The sequence below is a fragment of the Hevea brasiliensis genome, unplaced genomic scaffold (genome assembly GCF_030052815.1).
Source record: "Hevea brasiliensis isolate MT/VB/25A 57/8 unplaced genomic scaffold, ASM3005281v1 Scaf4, whole genome shotgun sequence".
Lineage (NCBI taxonomy): Eukaryota > Viridiplantae > Streptophyta > Magnoliopsida > Malpighiales > Euphorbiaceae > Hevea > Hevea brasiliensis.
In genome coordinates this window covers 539,790-563,917 of record NW_026614917.1, presented here as the reverse complement: position 1 = coordinate 563,917, position 24,128 = coordinate 539,790, and the positions used below count along the sequence as shown (strand labels likewise).

Sequence of the window (24,128 nt, the reverse complement as noted above, 5' to 3'; positions counted from 1 at the left end):
TTTGTGTGTAAAGTAGTAGCAGGGATGAGGTGAAAAAAGGCATGTTGGTATTTCTTCCCTTTTTATCCTTGAAAGATAATTACAATTTTATAGAGTATAAAATTTATTATACCACCATGAATTAGAAAAATCAAAGCTAAATAAAATTTTATTTTAAGTGGATTAGTAAAAAGTATTTTGTTACTTAAAAATTTTAATATATTAATGTCTTTTAATTTAAGAACTAATGAATCTCTAAACACATGAAATCAATTAATTAGCTTTAACTTTAAGGGATATGAAATCAATTAAAATCTAGTAGGGATGAGGTGAAAATTGGCATATCCTAATAGTAGGGGATGAGTTGGAAAAAAGCATGTTGGTGTTCCTTCCCTTTTTTTCCCTTGAAAGATTCCCTTTTTTTCCCTTGAAAGATAATTACAATTTTATAGAAAAGTTAACATGAAAGAAAAAAGTTTATAAAATTTTATTTAATAAAATTTATTATACGACCATGAATTAGAAAAATTAAAGCTAAATAAAATTTTATTTTAGGTGAATTAGTAATTCATATTTTATTAATTAAAAATTTTAATATATTAATACCTTTTAATTTTTCTTTTCATTATTTACGCACATACAGAAATATTAAGATTTATTATGCTAACACTAATCCTTGATCAGGGCGAAACTAATGAATCTTTAAATCACATGAAATCAATTAATTACCTTTAACTTTATGGAAATGAATTGTCTTCCATTTTATAAATATACATTTCATTGAAGTATTTTCAGAATTAAATTAAATTAAATTAAAATAGACATAGAAATTGTTGAGAGAGAGAGAGAGAGAGAGAGAGAGAGAGAAGCAGTTGGTGAAGCTCTACTTATTTACAGAGATCGAAGATGATGATAACGGCGAGGCCAAGTTTTATGAAAACCATGTGTTTAGCTTCAGGTTTCAGGAGCTTCCACTTTCCAATGCTATTGGATTTGGGAATCGGTAACTTTCATTCTGCAAGCCTATTATTTACTTACTCTTTCCATTCTTCTCCTAGATCAACTTCCACTCACACACAAAGATGCAAGCTTGATATCTAAATTCAATTCTGCTTCTTTTATGGACGTTGATGATGTCCTAACTTCCTTTAATCACATCATTCTTATGCATCCTCTGCCTTCTATTGTTCATTTTTCTCGATTTTTATCTGCTATTGTCAGAATGAAACAATAGTACACTGTTCTTTCCTTGTCCAGAACAATTGAGTCCCTAGGAATCTCACACAATGTTCATTCTCTTAATATCTTGATTAACTGCTTCTGCCGCTTGCACCTTGTGGATTTTGGCTTCTCAATTTTTGGGAAAATCCTCAAAATTGGAATGGACCCCGACATTGTGACATTTAACACCTTAATTAACGGCCTCTGTATAGAGGGTAAAATCAATGGAGCAGTAGACTTTTTCAATGACATGGTTGCAAGAGGTTGTCAACCTAATGTTTGTCCTTACACCGTGATAGTAAGTGGTCTTTGTAAATTTGGAAAAACAAACGTGGCTATTTGGTTGCTAAAAGAAATGATTGAGAGAGGAGCCAGATGTTGTAACTTACACTGCAATCATCGATGCCCTTTGCAAGGATAAGCTAGTTGCTGAGGCAGTAAACCTCCTATCTCAAATGAGGGATAAAGGCATTTCACCTAATATTATAACCTACAACTGCATAATTCATGGTCTTTGCAATTTAGGAAAGTGGAAACAAGCTTCAGCCTTTTTGAAGGAAATGGTGGGGCATAACATATCTCCAGACATTTTCTCCTTCAGTATATTGATTGACTCTCTCCTTCAAATGCTCAAATCATAATCAAGATAATGATTCAAGCAGGTGTGGAGCCTGATGCTGTCAGTTACAATTCACTAATGGACGGATATTGTCTGCCTAGCCAATTGGATGAAGCTATACAAATTTTTGATTTGATGGTACACAATGGAATAGTTGATGCTTTTAGCTACAACATCTTGATTAATGGATACTGCAACAGCAAAAGGATAGATGAAGCAACGCAACTTTTTGATGAAATGCCTCAAAAAGGTTTTCTTCCTGACACTATTACTTATACTGCTCTTATACAAGGCTTGTGGAATGCAGGGAAGCCCGGGATTGCACACTTTCTTTTCAAGAACATGTTTTCTCATGGTAATCAGCCAGATATAACAACTTTCTCTACTTTTCTTGATGGCTTGTGCAAACAGGGGAATATTGGTGAGGAACTCATGCTATTTAAAGCGATGGAACAAAGTCTGTTGAAGCTTGGTCACATGTGCTATAACATTTTGATAAATGGTTTGTGCAGAGCTGGGAAGCTTAAGGATGCCAAGGAATTTTTTTCTAGGCTTTTTGAAAAAGGCTTGCAGCCTGATGTTTATACATATGGTACAATATTTAAAGGACTTTGCAAAGAGGAATTGCTAGATGAAGCATACAAGGTGTTTAGAGGGATGGAAGATGGTGGATGTTCACCAAATGGTTGCTGTTATAATGTGATTATTCAAGGGTTTCTCAGGCTTGGAGATGTACCAAAAGCATCACAACTTATTGAAGAAATGGTTGGCAAGGGATTTTCTGCAGATACAACTACCACTAAATTGGTAATACGTTTATCCTGAATGGTGATCCCATTTTGAGAAAACTACGAAATCAATCTAAAGGTTTTAAAGGTGTAAATGTGAAGTGAGATGTTATCAATCAATGCCTGATCAACTGATGCAGGAAGTCTTTGTAATGCTGTATGCTATAGGTACTTGATTCTATTTCAATATGTGTACTATTACAATTTTGTCTAGTTAGTTGCGTTTGCTTTTTCAAATGAAACTGTTTATTAGTAGTAATATCATTATCATTTTAATAGGCTGTATATGCTCATTAACATCAATGAATTTGTTCTATTGATACATTGTTCTGAAAAAGCAAGGTAAAGCCAATTTCCTATATACAAGGAGTATAGTGAAGATGGTTGTATTTGGCATAGGAAAATGGACAAAACAACTATTGGGTAAGCATATGAACGACTTAAGATTTCTTACGGTGCCTCTTTTGATGTCTATCCTTTCTCTACGAAGAATGCAACTCCTAATACATTACTTGCTATTTCGGTTGTCAATGCATTTTGTAAATTGTTTCAATTTTGGAGAATCATTTCTCAAAGTACTATGATGACATTAAATTTCAAACTTTTGTTAACTTCCTAAATGCAAAATACTCGCAAACTCACTAGATATGTCCGTTTATATGTAGGAATTGTAATAGTATTTGGAATCTCCTAGCAATAGGTGTGCCATTCTCTGTGAATTTACATATTTATCACCCTTCTTCTGTAAAGGAAATAAGTGCATGTGGTTGTTTTTAACTTGCAAGCATCATGTGATTGTGATTCCATAAGCACAACTCATAATGTGCCTATTCCCTAATTTGCTCCTTACTCATTATTCTTGACGGTGTTGCATCTGCAAAATATTGCAAGTAGTTTGGCAAGAAGAAAAAGAAATGGATAACTGAAAACATTAATAGAATATTATGTGTGCATTGCTAAATTCAATGGAAGGGGGAAAAGGAGAGTTTTGCTTACTATTTCATGAAAGTGAACCTTCCAGAACTGTCTGAATGGATTATGCATGAACCAGGGTAGTAGATATTTCTATTACAAGTGTTAGTGATATATATCCAACAGGTCAGTAATGATATGTTTATGAAATTATAGTTGGATTTGATGAAGGTCATCGAGGTGATGAGGAGATGGTTTCCCATTTTAACTTGGTCTAGTCTAACATTGACTACCTAATGCAACAGCTATGTGCTTTTGTTTGGGACTGCTAGTCTTATCATTTTTAATGGTTTTACCTGCACATTAATGGAGGTCTCTGATAAGTGCAGAGATGAAAATAGAGGGAGAAACTCAAAGAAAGATGGCCAAGGGTTTGAGAAGGAAAATCAGTTGCAGCAATTCTTGGTTCACAGCTAAGCAGAGAGGGAGATTCTGTTGTGAATGGAGCTTGCACGTGGGCAGAAGCTGAGAAGGCAGATGGCTGGTGAATTCTGGTTGTTTTCTTTTCTATTCTCAAGTCCTTTGTATTGAACTGCTGCACTTCTTTGACTGAGAAAGTTGAATGAAAATCTGAATTGAATTTTTTATTTAAAAACTTTGTTACAATTGTGGTGTGTAAGGTATAGGCACAGAAAAGATCCCTATTAGCTTATTTACTTCAAAAGTTCAAGTTCTAAAAAACATGTAAAAAATTTTAAATACATGAAAATTGATATTTATTTATAAGGTTATTCGTGAAATAATTATTTTAAATTGTTTAGTTATTTTTCCTTATTTATGCACCACTAAGCGTTATGCTTAACACGTTGGTTCTTACCACGCATAGGTACTGGAGAGCAGCAGCAATAGGGCCTAGACCGGACTTGGACCAGATCTGCTACAGTGTGGGTTGTCACCTCATCAGTCATTTTGGTAGAGCTCATGTACATATTAGATTTTGCATTTTGGTATTGTATGTAATTAAATAGATGTAAAGGATATGAATTGTAAATATTATACTTGACTTTATATAAATGAAACAAAGTATTTTATTTTCTTGAAAATTGATACGAGCATGAGAAGTAATATGATGAGTTAATAGATGAAATTGATATAAATTGTTTTAACAGGTAGCATTAAACCCACCATGCACTAATAGAACAGAGGGGATTCTGTCTGGGTCTCCATAAAAATGAAATGGGATAATAAAAAAAAAATTATACAAGTGAGATAATAAAAATTAAATAGATATTAAATTAATTTTGTAAACGATAAGATAGGATAGGGTGCTCCGGCACCGAATGTTGTACGCCTTGCTCAGCTACACTGTAGAAGGGAGAGGGATGTTACAGTAACTCAAGATATAAATATACGAAACATATATATTTAATAAATAATATATATATGAAGTATTTAAATATAAAGTTTAATGAAGGAAATTTTTTTTATTAAAATAAAATGTCAAAAACTTAATTGTTTTATAATAAAAATATAGTTAATGGATCTTTTATTAATTTTTCTATAATCATCGATAAATTAGACAAGAAATGAGTAATTGAATCAATATATCCCCGGAATAAAAAGTAATTAACTAATTTATTTTTTTTTAAATAGAAAAACTAAATTATTAATTTTGTCAAAACTTAAAAATTATATTATAACTTACCTTAAAAATTTTAAAACACACTAAAATTAGAAGAAAATTTTCTCGATTTGTCCATTACCTTAAATGATAGCATCATCGTGGTATAATAATATTGTTTTATTTATTTTTTAAATATTTTATTAATTTTATTTTTAAATAATTTTAAATATATATTAATTATACAATCATTAAAAAAATAATTAAATAAAAATAAAAAAAACACAAATAAAAAATAATTAAACACTTCTAAATAATTTCATCTTTTTATTTCATTAACATATGTCCAAAAATACTATTAAAAATAATATTTTTAAGAATATTAGAAAACTTTTCACAAAACCTCTTTTCTCAATAGCATTTTATCAAATAAATATAATTTTTATAAATAATTTTGGATGGACATTAGATTTGTAAATATTTTTTTTACATATATTTAATAATTAATTCACATTAAAACAGAAATTTTTGTATAAATATATGTTAGTTATAAAATTCACTTAAATTTTGACTTAGCTGAAGGATTTGCTCATCTTGTTAACAATTCAAGCTGTAAATTAGTTATCAAAATCACTTCTTTATTCAATTTAATTAAATTTAAATGAAGTCCTAATTAGCGTCTGGATTAGCCGGTAGAGCTGCTGTATAACGGAGCAGGAGCTCCAACGCAACACACAAACTCTCTCTATTTGCCGACTGAAAGTTTGCAACTTTACTGAGATCCAAAGATGATTGTAACGGCGAAGCTAAGATTGATGAAAACCATGTGTTTTGCTTCAGCTTTCAGGAGCTTCCGCTTTCCATTGCTAAGGGAATTGGGAATGGGTAACTTTCAATCTCCAACCCTATTATTTACTTGTTCTTTCCATTCTTCTTGCAGAGCAACTTCCGCTCACACACATAAAAATGCAAGCTTGATATCTAAATTCAATTCTGCTTCTTTTAGGGACGTTGATGATGCCCTAGCTTCCTTTAATCACATCATTCTTATGCATCCTCTGCCTTCTATTGTTGAATTTGGTCGATTTTTATCTGCTCTTGTCAGAATGAAACAATACCAAACGGTCATTTGCTTGTCCAGAACAATTGAGTCGCTAGGAATCTCACACAATGTTTATTCTCTTGCCATCTTGATTAATTGCTTCTGCCGCTTACATCTAGTGGATTTCGGGTTCTCAATTTTCGGAAAAATACTCAAATTTGGATTGGAGCCCGACATTGTGACATTTAACACCTTAATTAACGGCCTCTGTGTAGAGGGTAAAATCAATAGAGCAGTAGACTTTTTCAATGACATGGTTGCAGGAGGTTACCAACCTAATGTTTGTACTTACACTGTGATAGTAAGTGGCCTTTGTAAATTTGGGAAAACAAATGTGGCTATTTGGTTGCTAAAAGAAATGATTGAGAGAGGTTGTGAGCCAAATGTTGTGACTTACAATGCAATTATCGATGCCCTTTGCAAGGATAAGCTAGTTGCTGAGGCTGTAAGCCTCTTCTCTCAAATGAGGGATAAGCGCATTTCGCCTAATGTTATCACTTACACTTGCTTAATTCATGGTCTTTGCAATTTAGGCAAATGGAATCAAGCTCGAGCCTTGTTGAAAGAAATGGTGGGGCATAACATATCACCAAACATTTTTACCTTCAATATATTGATTGACTCTCTTTGTAAGGAGGGACTGGTTTCAAATGCTCAAAGTATAATCAAGATAATGATTCAATCAGGTGTGGAGCCTAATGCTGTCAGTTACAATTCACTGATGGACGGATATTGTTTGCGTAGCCAATTGGATGAAGCTATAAAAATTTTTGATTTGATGGTACACAATGGAATAGTTGATGCTTTTAGCTACAGCATCTTGATTAATGGATATTGCAAGAGCAAAAGGATAGATGAAGCAATGCAACTTTTTGATGAAATGCCTCAAAAAGGTTTTCTTCCTGACACTGTTACTTATACTACTCTTATACAAGGCTTGTGGAATGCAGGGAAGGCCAGGACTGCACTCGTTCTTTTCAACAACATGTGTTCTCATGGTCCAGCCAGATATAATAACTTTCTCAACTTTGCTTGAGGGCTTGTGCAAACAGGGGGATCTTGATGAGGCACTTGCATTATTTAAAGAAATGGAAAAGAGTCAATTGAAGCCTAATCATGTGAGTTATACCATTTTGATTGATGGCATGTGCAAAGCTGGGAAGCTTCATGATGCTAAGGAATTTTTTTCTAGGCTTTTTGAAAAAGGTTTGCAGCCTAATGTTTATACATATAGCATAATAATTAAAGGACTTTGCAAAAAGGGATTGCTAGATGAAGCATACAAGGTGTTTAGAGGAATGGAAGATAGTGGATGTTTACCGGATGGTTGCTGTTATAATGTGATTATTCAAGGGTTTCTCAGGCATGCAGATGTACCAAAAGCATCAAAACTTATTGAAGAAATGGTTGGCAAGGGATTTTCTGCAGATGCCACGACCACCGAATTGGTAATGTGTTTATCCCGCAATGGCCATCCCATTTTGAGAAAACTACGAAATCAATCTAAAGGTTTTCATGGTGTAAATGTGAAGTGAGATGTTATCAATCAATGCCTGATCAACTGATGCAGGAAGTCTTTGTTATGCTGTATATTATAGGTACTTGGTTCTATTTCAATATGTATACTATAACAATTTTGTCTAGTTAGTTGTACTTGCTTTTTTAAATGAAACTCTCTATTAGTAGTAATATCATTATCCTTTTAATAGGCTGTATATGCTCATTAACATCAATGAATCTGTTCTATTGATACACTGTTCAGAAAAAGCAGGGTAAAGCCAATTTCCTATATACAGTGAGTATAGTGAAGATGGTTGTATTTGGCATAGGAAAATGGACGAAACAACTATTGGGTAAGCATATGAATGACTTAAGATTTCTTACTGCCTTGTCTTTTGGTTTCTTTCTCTTTCTCTACGGTGAATGCAACTACTATTACGTTATGTGCTATTTCCATTGTCAACGCATTTTGTAAATTGTTTCAGTTTTGGAAAATCGTTTCTCAGCGCACTATGATGACATTAAATTTCAAACTTCTGTTAACTTCCTTTGAGAAAAATACTCGCAAACTCACTAGATATGTCCTTTTATTTGTTGGAATTGTAATAGTATTTGAAATCTCCTAGCAATAGGTGCTTAATTCTCTGTGAGTTTCAATATTTATCAACCTTCTTCTGTATAAGAAATCAGTGCATATGGTTGTTTTTAACTTGCAAGCATCATGTGATTGTGATTCCATAAGCACAACTCATAATGTGCCTATTCCCTAATTTGCTCCTTACACATTATTCTTGACTTGGTGTTGCAACTGCAAAATGTAGCAAGTATTTTGGCAAGAAGAAAAAAAAAATGGATAACTAAAAACATCTATATAATATTATGTATGCATTGTTAAATTTAATGGAAGGGGAAAAAAGGATAGTTTTGCTTGCTATTTCGAGAAAGTGAACCTTCGCGAACTGTCTGAATGGATTATGCATTAACCTGGGTGGTAGATATTTCTATTACAAGTGTTAGTGATATGTATCCAACAGGCTAGGAATGATATGTTTCTGAAATTATAGTTCGATTTGATGAAGTTCATTAAGGTGATGAGGAGATGGCCTCCCATTTTAACTTGGTCTGGGTCTGCCATTGAGTACCCAATGCAACAGGCTATGTGCTTTTGTTTGGGACTGCTAGTCTTATCATTTTATTGGTATTACCCACACATTAATGGAGGTCTCTGATAAGGGCAGAGATGAAAATGGATGGAGAAACTCGAAGAAAGATGGCCAAGAGTTCGAGAAGGAAAATCAGTTGCAGCAATTTCGGGTTCATAGCTAAGCAGAGAGGGAAATTCTGTTGTGAATGGAGCTTGCACGTGGGCAGAAGCTTGAGGGAGTGGTTCTTCCTACTCTTTTCCAGCCTATAAGGTCGGGGGGCCAGTTTGTACTAGCTTAGGTGATTCTGCTCCCGGTGACTTCTGGTTGTTTTCTTTTCTATTCTCATGAACGTTCTCATGTCCTTTGTGGTGTGTTGGGAACAAATATTACAGAGCTTCTCATGAATGTTCTCATTCCTTCGTGGTGTATTGGGAATAAGTATTACAGAGCTTGTCTTACTGTATCAGTCTCTGCATAAATTATATGCAGAATGAGTTAATTAACTCTATTAATTTTCCTTGCTAACGATTGAACTCATTAAAAATTTCATCATTTTTAGCATCTTTGCGGAAACTTTTTGCTTCAAGCAAGCAATATTGTTTGGATTGATATAAACTATAACTACATTTCTGGTTCTATAGAAATCGCATGTGCAAAGCTCTATTACACAACCTTCCTTAGAATCTGTATCCTAGGTTTGAGGTACCATCTCTCGGGGCTGGAGACACTAGAAGACTCTATAGGTAAAGATACCCTTTTTTTTTTCTTTTTTAAATCCATAGCTGCAAAAATTTTCAAGATAGGATCAAAATTTAAATTTTTATATGAATATATCTAAGTTATCTGATTCAAACAAAGTTAGTAAATGATTAAAAACTAATTAATTGTATAATAATAAATATTATCTCTCTTAATATAAATTTATAAATTTAATTAACTTTTTTTTTAATTATATCTATTAATATAACTAAAAAATTAAAATAATAATTTTTTTAATTTTCATGTTCATCTTTGTAAGAGTCGTATGCATCTAAAATAAGAGTTGCAGAGATGAGAATGTTAAGGTGGATGAGTGGCCATACTAGACTAGATAAAGTCTGTAATGAGAGTATTAGAGAAAAGGTAGGAGTGGTGCCAATTGAAGATAAGTTGAGAGAAAGGAGATTGAGGTGGTTTGGTCATGTGAAGAGTAGACATACGGATGCTCCAGTTAGACAATTAGAGCACATTAGGTTAGAGGATAGAAAGAAAAAAATGAGTAAACCTAAATTGACTTGGAGGATGGTAGTACAACATGACCTAGAAGCATTACATATTTCTAAGGATTTAACCCAAAATCGTTCAGAGTGGAGAAAGCGAATCCATATAGACGACCCCAAATTTTTTGGATAAAGGCTTAGTTGAGTTGAGTTGAGTTTTATGTACATCTTTGTAATGACATTCTTAATTTTTTTTGGTAAACTTTAACTTTATCAATTTTGTGTAAACTGTAAACTGTTTAAGGCAATTGAATAATGGTTGTGGTTTTTGCTCCTTTTGGGCAATGTTTTCTACATTGCTTTGTGGTTTTGCTCCTTCTCCTTAGCTTCTTCAAGAATAATGGTTGCATTTCTAAGCATCTAGTGAAACAATGAAAGCAAAATCCACTTGCATTTCTGAACAACTTCAGTCAGTATAATAATTTTAAGTTGTTTTGAGATTAATTTTACTCATTATCCTTTGATTTTGAGGGTTATTTGGTTACTCCTTTAGCTTTAATTTATATTATAAAAATATTTAGAATATAATTTAATATTATTTAAAGTCCCTTTAATTATATTTTATTGAGTACTTCGATTAAAAATTAATATGGATGGATTAAATATAATAAAAAATAATTTAAGATTTTATCTATCAAAAAATAAAGAAAAAATTAGATGAAATGAAAGATTATCCATAATATTTCAATCACAATTAAAGATTTTGATATTTCCATGTGAGGCATGTCAAAGTCAATTTCTAACTATGATACCCGATAGAATCTAGCTATAGAGATTTCAAATGGTGTCAGGACCCAACCTATGGGCCAGATCGGCACTAGGACCTGGGCCAGCCTAAAGCCTCCGAGGCCCGTAGTAAGCCTAACTATTCATTAACCCAACTCTAAGGCCCATTTGGGCCCAATTTCAAGAAATCAACCGGACAGAGTCCGGTCATAAAATGGACCTTCCAACGGGGAGTTTTTGACTCACCCAACCTGTAAACACAATAAATAATCAACTGGGGAGCTCAGCTCACCCTCCACATACTCATATCAGCATAAAAATAAATGGGAGCTCAGCTCCCTCATCCAACCCATCAAACATGCATAAAATTATGCATCTATAGGTCCAACGTGATAATAATATTACAGACCCAAACCAGATAAATACTTCTAACACATGCGAAAATTCTAGGAGTTAATAAAATTACACAAATATTAATAGACAACCTGCGAAGGAGAAAAACAGGTTAACCACAATAAAATCCTCCTGTAGCCTGAAAAAAAATATTGAACAGGAGTGAGCGTTCGACTCAGAGAGTAAAATATCAATTTTAACCATAATCTCTATAATTATCTAAAACTAATGCACCCTGTGGAGTGAAATGCAACATCAGCAATAAATTCACATCATAACAGCAAAAAGGTAATTTGTAGCACTCACACACCCAGTAATAACAATCATAATATATGGGGTGATCCCCAATCTGACTCTCTTAAATCCAACACAGTGCGTGAAGAACTCAAGCCGGACTTTCGCTTAATAAATCAAATCGGTGTCCCAGCGAAGAACTCAAGCCGTGACTACCCCCGAAGGATCGGGTCCCAGCGAAGATCTCAAGCCGTGACTACCCGTCCTATCCATAGCCAACACCACATCACACGCACGCCAACGCACACACACTGCTCCAAATTACCACAACAACATACATGGCACTTTAACAATTGTGAATGCAACATAAAACGTGCCTAGAGTTTAACTACATAGATATATGCATATAGGTGATGCATGGGCATGCTTGAACATATAATACTATTGAAATTACAATTAAAATTAATATTTTACTCACAGACTTGACAACGGTCACTGTGGCGGCTGGGCGAAGGAAGAAGGCTGTCCCGGCTCATCTGACAATTACATTATAATTATTTAATAAATTTGACTCAATACAAATAGAGAAAAGACCAAATACGTCCTAAGTCGTGCCAAAAATCTGACAGAGTCTCCCCTATACCTAGGACCTACCCAGCCTGCAAAAGGGCTCAAAACACACTTCTATATTCACAATCCATATATCCACAACTCAATCACATCACACAGCCCCTCCTGGGCCCATCAAATCAATCATCCATCACAATATGTAAAATTTCAATTTAGTCCTTATAATTGATCATTTTTGCAAAAACTGCCCAAACACGCTCTAAAAATTCTAAAACTTTGCCCCGCGGTCCTTAGCAATATTACTAGGCTATTGCAAAAAGAATCACAATTTTCTGAGCTACCACGAATATTTTATGAATTTTTAATCCTATTTAAACACTAGAAAATTACAAGAAAGCAAGGTTCGGGTTTACCTTTGCTGATTCCGACTTCGGGGACGCGCTCGGAACGTCTGACAATGGTGGGGTAGCCAAAACCTCAATTCAATTCAGAGACTTTTTCCGATGGCGGTGCATGCTGGAAATTCACAGATCCGGACAACTGTCGAATTTCCGCGAATTGAAGATGCCTACACGAAGCCCATAACACGGGGGTTAGTACATAAATTTTTCAGAATTTTCTAAGCTCATTAAATGCTCGGAAAAACACTGCGAAGTTCCGTGGACCCACCGAAAAACGGTGTCGGAAAAATTTGAAATTTATATCGCCGCGAAGCTCTCAACGAGTGGAGTGCTTTGGTACTCTCAGTTTTCTCGTAGAGTTCACGGTTTGCGAGAAATTTAGCCCATAAATCAAAATGGGCTAAAACTTCCCAGGCCAAAATTGGATAAACCGCTCGATGGATTTCGGTGTTCTTGGCGTTTATGGAAAGCTCTCGACTAGTAGATGGATTTGGACACAAGACCCGGTCTAATTGGTGGCCGGATCGGCCGGGAAGACGAAAAGTCGCGCGCATGTAAGGGGGCATTCACGCGCATTTTCCGGCCGCCTGGGGCGACGGCCGGCCGTGGGTAAGGGGTAGAAGTGTGCAGCGGGAGTGGTTGGGGAGCGGCGTGGCAAGGGGAGGAGAGAGAAATCGGGAGAGGAAGAGAGGAGGAGAAACGCGCGCGGGAGAGGAAGAAAAAGGAAGAAGAAGGCGGTCCGATTCGATCGGTCCGATTCAGTCCGGTTCGATTTAGAATACAAAATTTTAAATTTTTACTCTGCCTTGGGACCGAAAATGAGGTCCAAAAATTTCACAAAAATTTCAGAAAACTCAGAAAAATTTGTAGACTCCAAATATATTTTTAGTTTTGCCACGTGGTTTTTAAATTAATTTTTAAAAATCATCAAAGTTTATATTTTCGGAAAATCGAACCCGACTTTTAAAATCCGAAAAATCTCAAATAATTTCTTAAAATTTAAGTAAGATTAAAATATCAATAATACTCATAAAATAATAAAATTTAAAATTTTGGGGTATTACAAATGGTATTAAATTTAAATTTGAGTATTCTTGTGATACAAATTAAAGTTAAGGAAACGACGATAAAATAACATCAAAATTAAGGGATGGTGAATACTAATTTATAATTTTTTCAAAGTATTCAATTTTGAACTAATTGTTTAAATTTTTCAATTTTAAAGAATTTTTAATTAAAATTTAATTAAATAATTAACAACATATGTGTTTATGAATACTTAACAAAACTCTTAACACAAAACTTAATTGTTTTACATTAAAAATACAATTAATGGGTATTTTATTAATTTTTCTATAATTAATGATAAATTAGTCAAAAAATTAATAGATGGATCAATTTATCAATGAAATAAAAAGTGATTAAATAACTTATTTATTTTTTATCCATTATCTTCAATGACCTCGTGATATAATAATATTGTTTTATTTTTAATTTAATTATTTTATTAATTTTATTTTTAAATAGCCGAATAAAAAAAAAATACAAATAACAAATTAATTATGCACTTTTAAATAGTCTGTATTTTACCTCTTTTTTCAATGGCATTTTGTTAAATAAATACTATTTCTATAAATAATTTTAGATGTATATTAAATTTGTAAATACTTTTTTACATATTTTTAATAATTAATCCAAATTAAAACTTAAATTTTTATATGAATATATCTTATCAAATTCGACTTAAATTTTGGTTTTGTTGAAGGATTTGCTCAACTAGTTAATAATTTCAAGCAGTAAATTATTAAAAACTAATTAATTTTATATTAATAAATATTCTACTTATTAATATAAATTCATAAATTTAATTACATATTTTTTTTTGTTATTTTTAAACTAAAATTTCACCTTACATTAGATTATATTTATATATAATTTTTAAATTTTATAAATAAAAATTTCAATTTTAATTATTTTCAATAAATATTTTTTACTTTCAATATTTATAAATAAAATATAAAAAATAAAGTTTTTAGAAATTCGTAATTATATTTTTAGTATTTTTAGAGCAGCTGGATAACGGAGCAGCAACTCCAGCGCAAACACACAAGCTCTCTCTGTCTGCCGACTGAAAGTTTGCAGCTTTACTGAGATGAAAGATGATTGTAACGGCGAAGCTAAGATTCATGAAAACCATGTGTTTAGCTTCAGCTTTCAGGAGCTTCCACTTTCCACTGCTATGGGATTTGGGAGTCGGTAACTTTCATTATCCAACCCTATTGTTTACTTGCTGTTTCCATTCTTCTTCTAGATCAACTTCCACTCGCACGCATAAAGATGCAAGCTTGATATCTAAATTCAATTATGCTTTTTTTAAGGACGTTAATGATGCCCTAGCTTCCTTTAATCACATCATTCTTATGCATCCTCTGCCTTCTATTGTTGAATTTGGTCGATTTTTATCTGCTCTTGTCAGAATGAAACAATACCACACTGTTTTTTCCTTGTCCAGAACAATTGAGTCCCTAGGAATCTCACACAATGTTTATTCTCTTAACATCTTGATTAACTGCTGCTGCCGTTTACACCTTGTCGATTTTGGCTTCTCACTTTTGGGGAAAATCCTCAAAATTGGATTGGAGCCCAACATTGTGACATTTAACACCTTAATTAACGGCCTCTGTGTAGAGGGTAAAATCAATCTAGCAGTAGACTTTTTCAATGATATGGTTGCAGGAGGTTATCAACCTGATGTTTGTTCTTACAATGTGATAGTAAGTGGTTTTTGTAAATTTGGGAAAACAAATGTGGCTATTTGGTTGCTAAAGGAAATGATTGAGAGAGGTTGTGAGCCAGATGCTGTGACTTACACTGCAATCATCGATGCCCTTTGCAAGGATAAGCTAGTTGCTGAGGCAGTAAACCTCTTCTCTCACATGAAGAATAAAGCCATTTCACCTAATGTTATCACTTACACCTGCTTAATTCATGGTCTTTGCAATTTAGGCAAATGGAATCAAGCTCGAGCCTTGTTGAAAGAAATGGTGGGGCAAAACATATCACCAGACATTTTTACCTTCAATATATTGATTGACTCTCTTTGTAAGGAAGGATTGGTTTCAAATGCTCAAAGTATAATCAAGATAATGATTCAAGCAGGTGTGGAGCCCGATGTTGTCACTTATAATTCGTTGATGGACGGATATTGTCGGCGTAGCCAAATGGATAAAGCTAGAAAAATATTTGATTTGATGGTACAAAATGGAATAGTCAATGCTTTTAGCTATGGCATCTTAATTAATGGATATTGTAAGAGCAAGCGAATAGATGAAGCAATGCAACTTTTTGATGAAATGCCTCAAAAAGGTTTTCTTCCTGACGCTTTTACTTACACTACTCTCATACAAGGCTTGTGGAACGTAGGGAAGCCCAGGGCTGCACAAGAGCTATTCAAGAACATGTGTTATCATGGTTATCGGCCAAATATAATAACTTTCTCAATTTTGCTTGATGGCTTGTGCAAACAAGGGGATCTTGATGAGGCACTTACATTATTTGAAGCAATGGAAAGGAGTCAATTGAAGCCGAATCATGTGAGTTATACCATCTTGATTGATGGCATGTGCAAAGCTGGGAAGCTTCATGATGCCAAGGAATTTTTTTCTAGGCTTTTTGAAAAAGGCTTGCAGCCTAATGTTTATACATATGGTATAATAATTAAAGGCCTTTGCATAGAGGGATTGCTAGTTGAAGCATACGAGGTGTTTAGAGGAATGAAAGATGGTGGATGTTCACCGAATGGTTGCTGTTATAATGTAATTATTCAAGGATTTCTCAGACATGGAGATGTACCAAAAGCATCACAACTTATTGAAGAAATGGTTGGTAAGGGATTCACTGCAGATGCCACGACCACCAAATTGGTAATGCATTTATTGCCCAATGACGATCTCATTCTTAGAAAACTGCAAAATCAGACTGAAGGTTCTAAAGGTGTAAATGTGAAGTGAGATATTATCAATCAATGCCTGGTCAATAGATGTAAGACGTCTTTGTTATGTTGTGTGTTATTGGTATGTAATTCTCTTTCAATATGTTTACAATTACAATTTATCCTGTTAGTTGCTTTAGCTTTTATACAAGAAACTGTTTATTAGTTGTAAACATTAATGAATATGTTCTATTGATACGTTGTTCTGAAAGAGGGAGGTAATGTTAATTTCCTATATACAGTTAGTATAGCAAAGATGGTTGTTTTTGGCGCAGGAAAATGGACAGAACAAATATTGGGTAAGTATATGTACAACTAAAGATTTGTTATAGTGCCTATGCTAACGTCTTTACCTTTCTCTACTAAGAATGCAACACTTATTGCATTATGTGCTATTTCCCCTACTAGTGCATTACACCAGTTTGCTAAACCATGTGTTCTTTTGGTCAGCTACTAGCTTTGCTCGGTGATTTGTGTGTAAAGTAGTAGCAGGGATGAGGTGAAAAAAGGCATGTTGGTGTTTCTTCCCTTTTTATCCTTGAAAGATAATTACAATTTTATAGAGTATAAAATTTATTATACCACCATGAATTAGAAAAATCAAAGCTAAATAAAATTTTATTTTAGGTGGATTAGTAAATCACATTTTATTACTTAAAAATTTTAATATATTAATGCCTTTTAATTTTTCTTCCGAGAATGCACGCATATACAGAAATATTAAGACTTATTATACTAAAACTACTCCTTGATCAGAAGGAAACTAATGAATCTTTAAATCACATGAAATCAATTAATTACCTTTAACTTTATGGAATTGAATTGTCTTCCATTTTATAAATATACATTTCATTGAAGTATTTTCAGAATTAAATTAAATTAAATTAAAATAGAAATAGAAATTGTTGAGAGAGAGAGAGAGAGAGAGAAGCAGTTGGTGAAGCTATACTTATTTACAGAGATCGAAGATGATGATAATGGCGAGGCCAAGTTTTATGAAAACCATGTGTTTAGCTTCAGGTTTCAGGAGCTTCCACCTTCCAATGCTATGGGATTTGGGAATCGGTAACTTTCATTCTGCAAGCCTATTATTTACTTACTCTTTCCATTCTTCTTCTAGATCAACTTCCACTCACACACATAAAGATGCAAGCTTGATATCTAAATTCAATTCTGCTTCTTTTATGGACGTTGATGATGTCCTAACTTCCTTTAATCACATCATTCTTATGCATCCTCTGCCTTCTATTGTTCATTTTTCTCGATTTTTATCTGCTATTGTCAGAATGAAACAATACCACACTGTTCTTTCCTTGTCCAGAACAATTGAGTCCCTAGGAATCTCACACAATGTTCATTCTCTTAATATCTTGATTAACTGCTTCTGCCGCTTGCACCTTGTGGATTTTGGCTTCTCAATTTTTGGGAAAATCCTCAAAATTGGAATGGACCCCGACATTGTGACATTTAACACCTTAATTAACGGCCTCTGTATAGAGGGTAAAATCAATGGAGCAGTAGACTTTTTCAATGACATGGTTGCAAGAGGTTGTCAACCTAATGTTTGTACTTACACCGTGATAGTAAGTGGTCTTTGTAAATTTGGAAAAACAAATGTGGCTATTTGGTTGCTAAAAGAAATGATTGAGAGAGAAGCCAGATGTTGTAACTTACACTGCAATCATCGATGCCCCTTGCAAGGATAAGCTAGTTGCTGAGGCAGTAAACCTCCTATCTCAAATGAAGGATAAAGGCATTTCACCTAATATTATAACCTACAACTGCATAATTCATGGTCTTTGCAATTTAGGAAAGTGGAAACAAGCTTCAGCCTTTTTGAAGGAAATGGTGGGGCATAACATATCTCCGGACATTTTCTCCTTCAGTATATTGATTGACTCTCTTTGTAAGGAGGGACTAGTTTCAAATGCTCAAAGCATAATCAAGATAATGATTCAAGCAGGTGTGGAGCCTGATGCTGTCAGTTACAATTCACTGATGGACGGATATTGTCTGCGTAGCCAATTGGATGAAGCTATACAAATTTTTGATTTGATGGTACACAATGGAATAGTTGATGCTTTTAGCTACAACATCTTGATTAATGGATACTGCAAGAGCAAGAGGATAGATGAAGCAATGCAACTTTGTGATGAAATGACTCAAAAAGGTTTTCTTCCTGACACTATTACTTATACTACTCTTATACAAGGCTTGTGGAATGCAGGGAAGCTCGGGACTGCACACGTTCTTTTCAAGAACATGTTTTCTCATGGTAATCAGCCAGATATAATAACTTTCTCAACTTTTCTTGATGGCTTGTGCAAACAGGGGAATATTGGTGAGGCACTCATGCTATTTAACGCGATGGAACAAAGTAAGTTGAAGATTGGTCATATGTGCTATAACATTTTGATAAATGGTTTGTGCAGAGCTGGGAAGCTTAATGATGCCAAGGAATTTTTTTCTAGGCTTTTTGAAAAAGGCTTGCAGCCTGATGTTTATACATATGGTGCAATAATTAAAGGACTTTGCAAAGAGGGATTGCTAGATGAAGCATACAAGGTGTTTAGAGGGATGGAAGATGGTGGATGTTCACCAAATGGTTGCTGTTATAATGTGATTATTCAAGGGTTTCTCAGGCATGGAGATGTACCAAAAGCATCACAACTTATTGAAGAAATGGTTGGCAAGGGATTTTCTGCAGATGCCACGACCACTAAATTGGTAATACGTTTATCCTGCAATGGTGATTCCATTTTGAGAAAACTACGAAATCAATCTAAAGGTTTTAAAGGTGTAAATGTGAAGTGAGATGTTATCAATCAATGCCTGATCAACTGATGCAGGAAGTCTTTGTAATGCTGTATGCTATAGGTACTTGATTCTATTTCAATATGTGTACTATTACAATTTTGTCTGGTTAGTTGTATTTGCTTTTTTAAATGAAACTCTCTATTAGTAGTAATATCATTATCATTTTAATAGGCTGTATATGCTCATTAACATCAATGAATTTGTTCTATTGATACATTGTTCTGAAAAAGCAAGGTAAAGCCAATTTCCTATATACAATGAGTATAATGAAGATGGTTGTATTTGGCATAGGAAAATGGACAAAACAACTATTGGGTAAGCATATGAACGACTTAAGATTTCTTACGGTGCCTCTTTTGATGTCTATCCTTTCTCTACGAAGAATGCAACTCCTAATACATTATGTGCTATTTCGGTTGTCAATGCATTTTGTAAATTGTTTCAATTTTGGAGAATCATTTCTCAATGTACTATGATGACATTAAATTTCAAACTTTTGTTAACTTCCTAAATGCAAAATACTCGCAAACTCACTAGATATGTCCATTTATATGTGGGAATTGTAATAGTATTTGGAATCTCCTAGCAATAGGTGTGTCATTCTCTGTGAATTTACATATTTATCACCCTTCTTCTGTAAAGGAACTGTCTGAATGGATTATGCATGAACCAAGGTAGTAGATATTTCTATTACAAGTGTTAGTGATATATATCCAACAGGTTAGTAATGATATGTTTATGAAATTATAGTTGGATTTGATGAAGGTCATCGAGGTGATGAGGAGATGGTTTACCATTTTAACTTGGTCTAGTCTAACATTGACTACCTAATGCAACAGTTATGTGCTTTTGTTTGGGACTGCTAGTCTTATCATTTTTAATGGTTTTACCTGCATATTAATGGAGGTCTCTGATAAGTGCAGAGATGAAAATAGAGGGAGAAACTCAAAGAAAGATGGCCAAGGGTTTGAGAAGGAAAATCAGTTGCAGCAATTCTTGGTTCACAGCTAAGCAGAGAGGGAGATTCTGTTATGAATGGAGCTTGCACGTGGGCAGAAGCTGAGAAGGCAGATGGCTGGTGAATTCTGGTTGTTTTCTTTTCTATTCTCAAGTCCTTTGTATTGAACTGCTGCACTTCTTTGACTGAGAAAGTTGAATGAAAATCTGAATTGAATTTTTTATTTAAAAACTTTGTTACAATTGTAGTGTGTTGGGAATCAAATATCACAGAGCTTGCCTTACTGTTTTTTGCAGAATGACTTAATTAACTCTATTAATTTTCCTTGCTAGTGATTGAACTCATTTAAAATTTGATCATCTTTGGCATCTTTGTAGAAACTTTTTGCTTCAACCAATCAATATTGTTTGGATTGATATAAACTATAAATACATTTCTGGTACTATAGAAATTGCATGTGCAAAGCTCTGTTACAGAGTCTTCTTTAGAATCCATATCCTAAATAGGATATAGAAGACTAAGTTGGAAAAGATACTTTTTTGTTGCATATCCATAGCTGCAAAACTTTTGAAGATGGATAGAAACTTAAATTTTTATATGAATATATTTAAGTTATTTGATTCAGCTGAAGCAACGACTCAACTAATTCAATTACAATTAGTAAATTATTAGAAACTAATTAAGTATACTCAACTCAACTAAGCCTTTATCCAAAAAATTTGGGATCGGCTATATGGATTCACTTTCTCCACTCTAAACTATTTTGGGTTAAATCCTTAAATCCTCAAAAATGTGTAATGCTTCTAGGTCATGTTGTACTACTCTACTCCAAGTCAATTTAGGTCTACCCCTTTTTTTCTTTCTATCCTCTAACCTAATGTGCTCTGCTTGTCTAACTGGAGCCTTCGTATGTCTACGCTTCACATGACCAAACCACCAAACTAATTAAGTATATACTAATAAATATTCCATCCATTAATATAAATTTATAAATTTAGTTAACTTTTTTAATTATATCTATTAACATAAGTAAAAATATTTTATTAACTAATTTTTTATTTTTAAAATTAAAATTTTAACTTTCATTAGATTATATATATCTTAGTAATGACATTTTTAACTTTTTTTTTTTTTGTGTGTGTAAACTTTATCATTCTTAATTTTGTGTAAACTGTTTAAGGCAATAGAATAATGGATGTGGTTTTGGCTCCTTTTGGGCAATGTTTTCTACACTGCTTTGTGGTTTTTGTTCCTTTTCCTTTGCAACTTCAAGAACAACTATTGCATTTCTAAGCACTTAAGAGAAAAAGTAAAACCTACTTGCATTTCTGAACAAGTTCATTCAATATAATAATTTTAAGTTCTTTTGGGGGTTAATTTCATTCATTGTCCCTTAATTTTGAGGATTATTTCATTATCGTGCCTTAATTTAAACTTGTATTACAAAAATATTAAAAATATAATTTAATATCACCCAAAGTCCCTTTAACCATATTTTATTGGGTACTTCGATCAAAAACTAATATGGATATACCTAGATGGATTAGATATAATAAAAAATAATTTAAGATTTTATCTATCCAAAAATAATGAAAAAATTAGATGAATTAAAAGAGTTATCCATAATATTTCAACCACAATTAGAGATCCTGATATTTCCACGTGGTAGAGAGAAAAATATTTTTTATTATGTGTAATCCAACTAGGCAAGTCAAAATCAATTTCTGACTGTAGTACCCAACAGAATCTAATCAGAAGGATTTTAAATAGTATTAAATTAAAATTTGAGTATTCTTGTAACACATTAAAGTTGAGGGTCAATGATGAAATAACATCAAAATTAAGCAACGGTGGATACAAATTTATGATTTTTTCCAAGTATTTAATTCTGAACCAATTATCTAAACATCTCAATTTTAGAGAAATTTTAATTAAAATTGAAATTTAATTAACTAATTAACAACATATGTGTTTATGAAAACTTAACAGAACACTTTTGAACATGAAACTTATTGTTACAGTTTTTGGCTTTTTGTTTTTTTTTTTTTACTTAATACAAAACTTATTTTAGATGAACTGGTTGCTTTTTTTTTTCCTCTGCCCTTTATTTGCAAGTATTTTTAAATAATCAACAAAAAGAAAAAAAAAAACTACTAATCATATTTTTGGGATTAATTTCATCTATTTTCACTCAAGTGATTGTAAGAAAATCTCTAAATTTTAATTTGAGTATCATTAAAGTACTTGTAACCTATTATAACTGGTTTATACGTTAACTTATTATTAAATTTCACTAATCATCTCTCAATTAGACAAGTATACCATAAATGTTTTTTAAACTTTAAATTGTATTACAAAAATCCCTACACTTAATTTAATATATAAATAATTTTAATACTAAATATATTTAACAATAATAATAATTTAAGATTAGATAAATTAATTTGCTAATATATTATTAACTTTTTTTCCTAATTATATTAAAGTAAAATTAATGAAATTAAGATAAATTGGATTTGAATCCTTTACACATTAACATAATTAAATTAAACAGTAATAATAAAAATGATATTATTATTTTTTTCTTAAAGAAAAAATTAATAATTATTATATAATTTTTATTAAGATAAATTGAACAAATAAATAAGTCAAAAAATATATTAACAAACATATTAGACTATTTTTAAAAATATAATTTTTATTTTAAATAAATAGAAAATAAATAAATAAAAATTTATAATTTTAAACTAACCATAAAAATTTGAAAGAAAAATTACATAATCATAGTTAATAATTTATTGTGAATATTTTTACAAAAAATTCAAAGAAAATATACTAAAGTGAATTTAGAAATTTTTGTAATGCAAATTAAAATTGAGAGACGATTGCAATACATTCATCTAAGTTGAAGGATAATAAGTGAAATATAAACATAAGTTAATTACAAACCGGCGATAGCAAGTTACGATGATTTTAATGATACTTACATTAAAATTTGGAGATTTTTTTTTTATATAAATTAAAATTTAGAGACATTACAAATAAAACCCCACAAATAAAGAGATAATAAATGAAATTAACCCTAATTTTTGAAAGTTATCGGTGTCGAAATCAAAACTACTCTCCACAAAATTCTCTTCATGTTCCTTGGCTCCCTTTTACTATCATTTTCGGAAAATTATTGGATAATCCGGTGCACCTAATCACTTCATGATCTAATGCGCCAAACCAATAGGAACACAGATTATGGCAATAATTAATGGGTCAATGATTTTATAAAAGGAAATAAAGTAATTCAAATGTTCCTCGTATTCTCTTCCTTTTACTATCACTTTTAAGAAATTATTGGATATTCTCAGTGTACTAGATCACATTCATGATCCGATGCACTAGACCAATAGGAACACAATCTATAGCAATAAGTAATGAGTCAGTAATATATAAAAAGAAATAAAATAATTCAATTATTTTATTAACATCATTGGTCTTAAAAGGTTCCTTTGCACATATTAAAAACAACAAATTAAAAAAATGAGCAATAATAATTAGAACTTACCAAACATGAAGAACAATATATCATTCAGATTTTTCTTGTCTAAACTCAGTCCATCATAAACTCAAGACACAAGATATACGGTAAGACTCACTTATTAAATACATGAATCTTATATATTTATGTTTTAGGTTTATAATGAATTAAGTTTATGCAAGAATTTTCCGAATCATTAACTCCCCACTCGACATATAGTGCAAGTCTAAACACATATGCAAATTACTCTATAAAACAAATGTAGAATTCACATATCAAGCAATGAATATTGACACACTATTCCTTCAACATGAACTTAGACATGTGAGTCAAATTTTCTTCCAAACAAAATTATGTTGTTTT

At 32.4% G+C, this 24,128-nt stretch overlaps 2 protein-coding genes and 1 pseudogene across 2 annotated transcripts; all 3 read left to right on the top strand.

The window, feature by feature from the left end:
• The first annotated feature begins 1,827 nt into the window (after positions 1-1,827).
• LOC110651216 (pentatricopeptide repeat-containing protein At3g22470, mitochondrial-like) lies at positions 1,828-4,153 on the top strand. The gene is made up of 2 exons (XM_058142281.1): positions 1,828-2,626; positions 3,909-4,153. Exons 1-2 carry the CDS (start codon positions 1,850-1,852, stop codon positions 3,912-3,914), a joined length of 783 nt encoding a protein of 260 aa, XP_057998264.1. The 5' UTR covers positions 1,828-1,849; the 3' UTR covers positions 3,915-4,153.
• A 1,581-nt stretch (positions 4,154-5,734) lies between these two features.
• LOC131177307 (putative pentatricopeptide repeat-containing protein At1g12700, mitochondrial) lies at positions 5,735-16,672 on the top strand (annotated as a pseudogene).
• Positions 16,673-18,091: 1,419 nt separating this feature from the next.
• LOC110651211 (pentatricopeptide repeat-containing protein At3g22470, mitochondrial-like) lies at positions 18,092-20,449 on the top strand. Its single transcript, XM_058142280.1, has 2 exons — positions 18,092-19,188; positions 20,202-20,449. The coding sequence occupies exons 1-2, from the start codon at positions 18,202-18,204 to the stop codon at positions 20,205-20,207; spliced, it is 993 nt and encodes a 330-aa protein (XP_057998263.1). The 5' UTR covers positions 18,092-18,201; the 3' UTR covers positions 20,208-20,449.
• The last annotated feature ends 3,679 nt before the right edge of the window (positions 20,450-24,128 follow it).

Excerpts from the sequence above, each read along its gene's own strand:
- LOC110651216 (XM_058142281.1), top strand. The coding sequence starts at position 1,850 with ATGATTCAAGCAGGTGTGGAGCCTGATGCTGTCAGTTACAATTCACTA.
- LOC110651211 (XM_058142280.1), top strand. The coding sequence starts at position 18,202 with ATGAAGGATAAAGGCATTTCACCTAATATTATAACCTACAACTGCATA.